The 10,930-nt window shown below is 35.4% G+C and overlaps 1 protein-coding gene across 7 annotated transcripts in view; it reads right to left on the bottom strand.

Annotated features, from left to right (window-relative positions):
• Positions 1–3,483: 3,483 nt before the first annotated feature.
• The window catches only part of NADK2 (NAD kinase 2, mitochondrial), a 56,559-nt gene continuing 49,112 nt past the window's right edge, over positions 3,484–10,930 (bottom strand). For 6 of the 7 annotated variants that reach the window (XM_074202640.1, XM_074202638.1, XM_074202639.1 and 3 more), the window contains 2 exons: positions 7,859–7,982; positions 3,484–6,413 (listed from right to left, as the gene is read on the bottom strand). In XM_074202640.1, coding sequence (XP_074058741.1) covers positions 6,275–6,413; positions 7,859–7,982 — 263 coding nt within the window. In that variant the 3' untranslated portion in view covers positions 3,484–6,274. Of the gene's footprint in view, positions 6,414–7,858; positions 7,983–10,930 lie in introns of those variants that run through there. The other variant, XR_012471776.1, reaches the window with a different exon arrangement.

Here is a 10,930-nt window from a genome sequence, read left to right as displayed (position 1 = left end):
GATCTGTCACAGTTGGACACACTAACTTGTCTCAAAGTGATATTTTAGTCCTCTTTGGAAATGAAAGGCCAAGGACCAAGCTTTTTTGTCATGGACTCCTGATAAATCTAGTGGGGACTATGGCCCCTTAAAAAACAAATTGTTTTAAATTCATACTCTGCATAACACCTAGCTTGGTTAATCACCTCTCCCCCTACACCCTTAGGCTCTCTAGAGTAATATTCCCCAACCTAAAGACCCCTAGGAGCATAAATCTTGGATCGTAGGTAGGTTTCTCCCTGTAAATTTTAAAGTGGACAAGACCTAGTCAATATTATAACTTAAAGGAAATCTCAGCCCTATCTTGTAATTGTTAGATGTTTTTTTTAGCAGAGGTTCTATCTACTCTGAATCTTGGGATTTTCCATACTTGAACTAAATTGTGGGTGATGACAGAGAATGGTCTCTCCTAGTATCTTTTACAATTCAATCCTACAATTTAAGAACCTGTCATCAAGGAAGCTTTAACCATTCTGCCAAAGCCATTCTTTCCCCAACGTTCAGCTTGCTTTGAATTATGTGGAAGTCTTTTCCCTGAGAAGGCCTAGCAGACTGCATACTTGGATATCGTCATGTGGCCACTACACGTCTTACTACTTTCTGCCCATCCCATCCTGTCCTCTACATAGCTCCTAGACTAAACTTGAAATGTTCTCTTCAATCTTCATTGGTTCATCTGTTTCCTAAAAGACGGGCAAGCACTTCATTCGTGGTTCCACCTAAATGTTCCCCAAGTACCCTTTCCATGAACATGCCAATCAGAAGCAAAGTTGCTAAATTCCCCAGGGAGCTATCTATATACTGTTCTGTGATGTTGACAAGGCCATATTATCTTGTCTACTTTAAAACTTATAGGAAGAAACCCACTATAAGGCAGTCCATTCTTTTGGAATAACATTTTCTCACCTACATCAAGCTTAAATTTTCCTTCTTTTTGTGGAAAAACAGAACAAAACTAGCTCCACTTCTTCAGGCTAGTCCTTCAAATACCCAAATATGCCTACTATCTCTCATTTCCCCCCAGAATGAACCTTTCTCTTTACATGGCTCTCTTTACTGTAGGCCGAGTACCCTGCTAAACACAGGCAAGGGATGTGAAGGTAAAGTCTTGTGGAGAACAGCAGTGGCATCTAGAAATGAATGTCCTATTCTCCTGGACGGCCTCTGGGGCAACTTCCATCTTGTTAGTTTCTTGATATGTAGACCTGGAACTGTACCCAGAATTCCAGATAATCTCTGACCAGGATATAAGAAAGCCGACACCTCCCTCATTTAACACCGATTCTCAGTACTCTTAAAAAAAAAACACTAGATTTTTTTTGACTGCCATGTCTGTTGAATTTTGAACTTGTGGTCTACAAAATATCCCACTTCCCCAACAATTATTTTTTGGGCATTCCATTTCCGTCCTTGCACAATAAACATGTATAATTTTATATTTGTTTCAATTACATTTCATCTTACTAAATTAAGGCTATAATTGATATACCGTATTAAGATATTTTTTTGGCTCTTACATATTTTCCAATTAAGTATAGATAATTCATTTCACCTAACCCTGACAAGCATGCTATGAACATATTCAAATCACTGACCTAAAACAAAACCCCCAGAATCAAGGGCAGATTCCTGCGTCATTAGAAGAGACCTTCAAAGGGGAGGCTAGGTGGAGTTGGGAGTACTGGAGTTCAATTCCAGCCTCAAATACTTAATAATTACCTAGCTGTGTGGCCTTGGGCAAGCCACTTAACCCCATTGCCTTGCAAAAAACCTTAAAAAAAAAAACTTTAAGTTCTAGCTCATTAATTGCTACTCTGCTATCATTTAACCAGTCTAAATCCATTCAATTATTATTTATTTGCATCTCCATTTCAATCATAAGGACAGAGGATTGTCAAATGCTATGCTGAAATCCATGTTAGAGATTCTACTCTTCCTCTGACATAAAGTAATTTGATCACTGTTTCCTGAGTATAGCTCTCCTTTTATCTCTGGCCCTTTACATATTCTTTGGCCCTTTTCTCAGCTCCACACTTACCCATTCATCCTTTATATTATATAATTAAGTTTGAAGGTCAGTTCAACAAGTTTGCCATCCTGTCCTCCCAGATATTTGCTCCTTCTGTGATTCTTGACATGCCTTGTTTCCCCAAACTCATGTTAGTACTCATCACCCATTACACCTATGGATATTTCCCAAAACTAGATTCCCATGAGAATTCAAGTCCTTTCACAAATGAGTCCCTTCATTACTATCCAATCTTAAGGTTATGGCTTACTTTCTGTGTCTCACAGACTCACCTCCTATCCCCTTACCTTTGTAGTGGTCAGCTCTCAGTCACTTTTCACCTCCACCTCTTATAATCTTCCTTCTCCTTTAAGATAACTCAAGCATCACCTTCTGCTCTTTCTCTCAAATTGCCTTATATTTAACTATTTTTTTATGTTCTGTGTTCTTTATATATTTGCTAACACATAATAGGAGTATATATGTGGGAAGTACATTTTCTGGGAAGGCCCAGAAAACAGTGTTGACATCAAAGTTCTGGCATTTACATGGTTCAAATCAGAAACAAGATTTTCTTTATCAGTGGCAACAATGCTGATGATATATTACATCTGTTTTGCACACTTAGGAAAAAGTGTCATCTACACTATTAGAACTTGAGCTCCTTAAGAAAAATAGCTGTATTCCTTTTTTTTTTTTAATCTCGATCCCCAGAGCTATATATCCCTAGCCCCTTCACATAATAGGGAATTAACAAATGCCTGGTTGATTTTCACATTACTTCAGCTGAAAATGATCTCTCCCTCCTTTAAAGCATACAACCGTTACACACTACCTTATATTATCACTTGTTTATATAATCTGTGGCACCAATTCTGACTAACTGATCTGACTAAAAAGCAAATAGACAATCTTCCTTAAATCCCACATGAAACTTATTTTAGTCACATCACAGACTGCATTTGGATTTTGCAAATCAACTATCACAAGGGCTCAATAAAATTTGGATAGAAATGGTCAATCTTCAAAAGCATAATCATGAAAAGAGGTTACAGATCCATTAATATTAAAGACTTTTAGGCTGTTTCTGATGACTGTTGACTACTCTGGCTAATATTAAAAAATAATTTTCATTTTTTGATCACATAATCAGCCCAGAAGAATAAAGAATGAGATAAAATACGTAATATACATAGTATTGAGATTAAAACATTTTGAAAGTCTGGCTTCCAAAGTGTCAGAAAAATCTATGTTTTAATAAAGAACTCATTTTTCAAACAAGATGCTCTGGATAAAAGATTTTATGAAATAAATGAGACTAGTAACAAAAATGAAAGTACTTGGGTTAATTTTATCCAAATATAGCTATCAAATATTAAAAACTGATGATGAAAAATCTATTTGAAACAAAAATTATGAAAATACTTAGGCAAATACTGTATCAGTTTTGTATTTAATGCACACTCAATTACCAACACTTCATAATCTTTTTTTTCCACATAAAACCATATGCTGAGACTTCTCCTGCCCTTTAAGGAGCTTACATTCTAACAAAAAAGTGACAATTTCAGTGATCATGTATTTCCCCTAAGTTTCATTTTTCAAACATGGAATTAGAACTTAATAAAACATGATAAAATTTACAAGATATATTTATGGGAAATGTTCATTTTTCTCCCCATACCCTTTTATTAGTGTCAGTAAAAATGTCCATTTGATCTTTTAATCAGTTATACGGGATACAGAGGTATCCCATTTTACAGAACCCTAGTTTTATATGTGAGTGTGTGTGTGTGTGTGTGTGTGTGTGTGTGTGTATGTGTGTGTGCGCGCACACACACATATGAGGGGCTCACTATTTTTGGTGTTCTTTCAGTTATTTTGTTAATTATTGTAAAATTAGTTAATTATTACAAAATTGATGGAAGAAAAGAGCTACATTTCCAAGATCACATCTTCACTAATACTTTTATATCCTTTTATACTAGCACAGTGGAATGCATAACTAAATAAGAATTTAAATTTTTTTTCTTCGGGTTTTTTTTTTAGGTTTTTGCAAGGCAAATGGGGTTAAGTGGCTTGCCACACAACTAGGTAATTATTAAGTGGCTGAGACTGGATTTGAACCCAGGTACTCCTGACTCCAGGGCCAGTGCTTTATCCACTGCACCACCTAGCCACCCAAGAATTTAAATTTTACATTCCTGTGACATAACAAAAATGGCAGTAAATTTATTTTGTTTTTAAGTTATATACCTTATTCAGTCACCAAGATATTTCAGAATGAATTAATGTTTATCATTAATTTCTACTAGGGTGAAGAGCTTGCTTCAAAATTTTTTTTAAAGTAACAAAATCTTTTAGATTTTTTTTTTTTGGTTTGTTTTTGCAAGGCAGTGAGGTTAAGGGATTTGCCCAAGGTCATACAGCTAGTAAGTACCAAGAGTCTAAAACCCAATTTGAACTCAGGTCCTTCTGATTCCAGGGCTGGTGTAATTCCCCACCATATTTAAATTGCTACCTTATTCTGAAACAGTCATGTTATTCTATCTTTCTGTTCCCTATGTCACCCACCTATTACTTCTTCACAAAAATCACTGAATATAAACTTGGCGATCAGACTGTATCTTTTACACTGACCACTTCCTAAAGGCTTGAACTGATTCTTAAGTCTGTCTTTAAAATAGTGAAATGAAAAATAATAGTAAAATGAAATTGACATTATCTAATACAGATATGCTATCTTTATTTCATTATTCTTATTCTGTTACACACTGCAAAACCTGGGTTCCTTCTGAATAGTTCTAAGGAGTTTATAACTTAGTGAGTAAAAGCAACATGATAAATTCATTATATTACATAGTAATGTATTTTAGTTCACTTATGTTTTTAATTGTTCTTATTCACAAATTATTTTATTTCTGATCACTATAAAAATTTTTCATTAAAATTTTTCACATGAATAGTGTTTGCATAAGCAATAGTGGGAACATTGAAGAAAATTTACAAGACAACTTGCTAATAGGCTGCAAAGAGTTTCTTATATTTTTATTCACAAATTTTCATGTAATTCATAATGTGAGAAAAAAGGAAGCAAAGTCATACTCCTCAATGCAGCTATGTGAAGCTTGCCATAAATTAGATGAAAACTCAACAAAATAAACTAAAACAAAAGTATTCAAGAGAGAGAATGAATACAAATGTTTCACTGATTTTCATGTTGACTTTCAGAAACAACAGATTCAAACAATAAATGGTTTTTCTTACAGCTAAAAGTAAATTCAGATTATGCAGAAGTAACCTTACTATCACATCATCATCATCATCATCATCATGATGGAATTGTATAACTGGAAGGAACCTTATAGATTACCTACTCTAATGATCACATATTTAAAATTTTTTATTTCATTATCAAGAAAATTCTTTAACAATTAAAAAGTTTGTAATAGCAGCATGATTTTTTCCAGATAAATGCATTTCAACCACAAGTGAACAACATAACCTGAAAAAAAAGATATAAATGAAAGGTTTTTGTAAAGTTTTTAAAAGATAAAAGGAAACATAGGACAGAAAAGAAAAAAGTTCAAATTTCACATTGGCTTTAAATCACTGAAAATGAAAAAAAAAAGGTATCATTACCTTGCTCTGAGATAATAAAATTCTTAAAAGTATATATAAAAAATGTATACCTATTCCAATAGGTCAATGTCAGGATTTATAAAAATTATTTATAATCATCATCAGAACAATAAATCTTAACATTTTAAGTTGTTTTTCTGTAAAAAAAAATATTCATGAGTGAGAAGTATGTTTGGTTTGAATAATCCTCAAACACTATTTAGAGGGAGTGGGGGATGATGGAAGAGGTGAAAGAATCCTATTGTTAAATCACACCCCTATACATATCTTTTATTTGAACCTACCTCTTTAAATTTAAAGATATTACCATTTAAAAACACCTGTAGGTTTATACAGTTGGCATCAATTCTAAGATCTCCATGTAGTTTTAGTCCATCAGTTTTCTTAGCAATAAATACTTTTTTTTCCAAGTTTTCTCAAACACAGAGGTTCTCTCAAGATCTTCCACATTTCAAAATTGACTTATAAGGAACAGCCATCAACAATTTGTTTTTTAAATGCAGTGCTATGACATGCAGTCTATTTCTGCAATTAAAGTATTTTTTCTTGGGATAATCAGAATTTATTGTCCACTGAGTAAGTCTTTCACTGCTCTAGCAGCACAGTTCGAAGTTCATCATCTTTATTGATCATTATTGAAGCTATGGCTCCATCATTAAACTCAAAGGAAGTTCCTCCATCTATAACCATACAAGCATCCCAACAACGAGAACGAACACAAACTCTACAAATTAAAGAAATACATTATTGTTATCATTAGGAATTATTTTCCACAATACAATTAAGTAAATGAAAAACCCTAGTATTTTAGCAGTTTGGTCATCTTTGAGATATTAAGAAGACCACATGGATTCAATGTATTATAACTTTTCTGATCCCTAATTTCCAAACTAACCTTTGCAAGTTATATGAAGTTTGATGAACCCTCACTGGTTTCACAAAATGTTTTGTTGGATATATTTTATTAATGAATGAATAAAATTTAAGATACTTGCAAGAGTATTTTAAATTTAAAATACAGCTTAACAAAATTAACTCACAAATGACAAAATGAAATGTTAAGGGAAAATGCTTTTATTAGGGGGTAGCTAGGTGGCAGTGGATAAATACTGGCCCTAGAGGCAGGAGGACCGCAAGTCACTAAACCCCATTGCCTTGCAAAAAAACAAAAAATGCATTTATTGATCTGAAAGCCTATACCTGTACATATAAAGAAAATTCACAAAAATCTAAAAATAAATTTAAAGCTATATTTTTCTCAATAAGGAAATGGTGAGAGGCAATGTGGTGTAGCAGACCACAATCAGCAATGTGTAAATTAAATTCCTATCTCTGATACAGAGTATCTATGTGACCCTGGGCAAGTAAGTTAACCTCTCACTTCTAAATATCACTTTTTTTTTTTAAGGTTTTTGCAAGGTAAATGGGATTAAGTGGCTTGCCCAAGGCCACAAAGCTAGGTAATTATTAAGTGTCTGAGACCGGATTTGAACCCAGGAACTCCTGACTCCCGGGCCCGGTGCTTTATCCACTGCGCCACCTAGCCGCCCCTAAATGTCACTTTTAAGACTACTATTTGCATATGGCTGATCTACATTAAGTTTCATAAAGGATAAACACAGGAAATTAACTAGAAAAGTATGACTTTTATCAAATAGTCAAAATTTTCTTTCCAACTAAAGCTTCCTTCTAAAATAAGACATTAATTTCTCTTTTGAGCTACAAAATAAATTCATAAGAAACATCCAATTATTTTTAAAACTTCTTGTTCATTGAGAGAAAAGATGAAAGCAGTGAATCCTATTACTTTAATCTATTTTAAGTAGAATTAAATTTCTCTAAGAGGTAAAGTTTTAGCTTCTATTTAAACTTTTTCTCAATACATTGTTTTGTATTTACCTTATAATTTACCTTGTTAGATTAAAAAAATCAAAACTATCCAAGTGAAAGAGACAACATCTTCAAATAACATAGAAATCAGAAAGCTTTCCTGAGACATCTACCAGGACCAAGTAAGATTGAAGAGAATACCTTTAAAGCCAATCTCTTATTACCACACTTGTTCAACAAGGTTGTTTTTCTACTATGTTAACTGCAGATGAGTGAATCTAATGAAAAGGAATCCACATTAATACTTTGGAAGAGAAAGAAGAGTCTTATAAAACTTACTTTGAAGAGAAACAACGCTGACGACTACTTGAGAATATGCGATTTGCTATGGGTTCTCGAATGCTGAAAAGCATCTTTGGCTCTTCTGGACTATACAATAAAGATTCGTTATACTCATTTGTTACTGAAAATAGAGAAATAAAAGCAAAACAAGTTTCAATAATATATATAAAAATACAGTAGCTCTTTTTGTGGTAATTAAAATTGGAAATTAGAGGATGTCCTTGTATTAGAGAACAGCTAAAAGATTGTAGAATAAGAATATAATAGAATGGACAGCTTAGGAGAATACTGAAAATATCTCTACGAACTGATACAAAGCAAAGTGAACATAATAATGCTAACAAAAATATAGTGCAGTAGTTCTCAAACTGCTGACCAGGCACCTCTAGAGATGGTCCATGAGATCAAATTTATTTTTATAACAACAGAACATTTTAATATCTAATATGATAAATATCAGGAGATAGAACCTACATAAACAAATGGTCTTTGGGAGGAATTCTATAAAGTTTTCCCCAATACAACACACAGATTTTAATCACTCCAAATGTTACATTTCTAGGGTTGCATCCCCTAAACTCTTGCTTGCTGACAATAGCCCCTTTATGCATATACCGTCCCTCATTTTTTTTAGTAGTCATATTTCTGGTCTCTTAAATCAATCTTCAAAAGGCACTCTGCTTTGAGTTGAAAGACACTCATTTTTCCATTAAGCTGTCCAATTTTTCTGCTAGCTGCAGGGCCAGGTTCTACTGGGTTGTGGGGCTCTGTGCAGTGCATTACCACTATCTGAGTTGGCTAGTCCAAGAAGTCATAAGCTCTCACTGATGATCATTTAGTTGATTACAGAATGAACAATGGGCATGGGCAGATCCAGCTGTAACATTCCAGACACTATCTCCATACTAATAGAATCTGAGATACTGCCCTATGTGAAAAGATATGTATACAATGACTCTTGCAGGATTTTTCAACCTAGCTTTCTACCTAGGCTCTTATTGGCCTCAGGGAATAAATCCCAGACTTTCTTTTTCATCTTCTCATTAACAAAGCTGTGGCCAACTCTTCCAGTCACCCATCTTTCATTGCTTTAGAAGCTGCTATTACATGTCCCTCATTTACTCAGGTGGACAGAACAAGGATTGCTGTTGGTCAAGCACCTCCAGGCATCACTTTCATGAGCTACCATATATCAGATCTCCAAAACATGACAGATACCAGACACATTCTAGCAGCTCCAGGCTGATATACAAGAGGAAGCTAATTTGGCATCAACACTCTACCTTCTCCTGCTTCTGGTTTCTGCCCTGCCCAACTAGCTCCTTAGCATGATATGCACAAGGGCATTGTATGCATCTTTGGTTGGGCCTGGCAGAAAACACAGATGCCTTACAGCATCTCCACAGGACAGTTTGGTGCTGAACTTTGTCCTGAGAATAAAGGGTATGTGGGCAGATGTGGAGAAGGGCATATGACTATATTCTTGCACACCTGAATCCTCCTTTTAATTTTCAGGCTCATCTTGCTCTAACTTTGAATACCCTTCATAGGGAGGAAACTGCAGTGATGGGCCTTACTGTCAAAGTAATTCTGCCTTCCTCATAGAGTGCAGCACCTTAACTGATGAGGTCATGCCATGCCGAGTGGTCCCATGCCAGTGTCACCCATCCTGTTCAATAAATTCTAAAGTTCTTCAATGAGACCTTCAGGGTGTCTCAATAATACTTCTTCTGACCCCCATGTGAGAACTTACCCTGTGTGAGTTCTCCATAAAACAGCTTTTTTTGGCAAGCATACATCTGACATTCTAACAATGTATCCAGTCCTTCGGAGTTGCACTCTGTAGTAATGTTGGAATGCAAGGCAGTCTAGCTTGAAAGAAGATCTCAGTGTCTGGTATCTTTCCCTGCCAGGTGATCGTAAAAATTTTCCTAAGACAATGGAAGCAATTCAGTTTCTTGACATGGCGTTGGTAGACTATCCAGAGTTCACAGGCATATAGCAATGAGGTCAGCAACAGGGCTCTGTAGACCTTCAGTTTAAAAGTCAGTCTAATACCTCTTCTTTCCCATACTTTCTTTCAGAGCCTCCCAAACATGGTGTTAGCTCTGGCATTGTGTGTGCCAACTCATTGTCAGTGTATACCTCCTTAGAAAAGACTCTGCCAAAGTAAGTGAAGTTGTCCACAATACTCAAAATTTCTCCACTTGCTGTAATCAATGGTTCCACATCTATCTAGATGGTGTGGTACTGGCTGATGGAGCACCTGTCTTTTTTTGGTGTCAATTGTTAGACCAAAATTAACACAAGTAGCAGAGAACTTATCCATACTTTTTTGCATCTCGGCTTCAGAGGCTGCATTGAGTGTACAATCATCTGCAAACAGAAGATCATGCACCAACCCTCCTCCACTTTGGTCTTGGCTTGTAGACTTCAAGTTGAAGAATTTCCCATCAATGCAGGAGCTAAGTTTGAGGCCATGTTCATCCTCAGTGAAGGAATTTGATAACATGGCTGAAAACATCATGCTAAAAAGTATGGGAGCAAGGACACATCCTTGTTTCACTCCACTGGTGACTGGGAAATCTCGAGAGCAACGTCCACTTTCCAGAACCTGAGCAAGTCTGCTATCATGAGACGGATGTAGAATACTGATGAACTTCACTGGGCAATCAAATTTTGATATAATTTTCATAAACCCTCATAACTGATGGTATCAAAGGCCTTGGTCAGATCTACTAATATTGTATACAGACCTCTGATCTGTTCCTGGTATTTTTCCTGCAGTTGTTGGGCAGCAAACACCATATCAACTGTTCTACCCTTGCTGAAGCCACATTGGCTTTCAGGGAGATGACCATTTTCCAGGTAAAGGATCAGCCTATTGAGAAGGGCTCTGGCAAGAATCTTACCAAAAAACAAATAGCCCTGTGACTGTCACAGGACAATCTATTCCTTTTCTCTTTATAGAGATGTACAATGGAGACATCCTTGAATTCTTGGGGGATGAGCTCTTCATGCCATATAATCTGGAAATTTTCAATCAGTTTTTGGATGAGCAATGGACCT

Source organism: Macrotis lagotis, chromosome X, assembly GCF_037893015.1.
Source record: "Macrotis lagotis isolate mMagLag1 chromosome X, bilby.v1.9.chrom.fasta, whole genome shotgun sequence".
Classification (NCBI taxonomy): domain Eukaryota; kingdom Metazoa; phylum Chordata; class Mammalia; order Peramelemorphia; family Peramelidae; genus Macrotis; species Macrotis lagotis.
The sequence above is the reverse complement of the archived record's forward strand: the minus strand, read 5'-3'. Positions and strand labels throughout refer to the sequence as shown.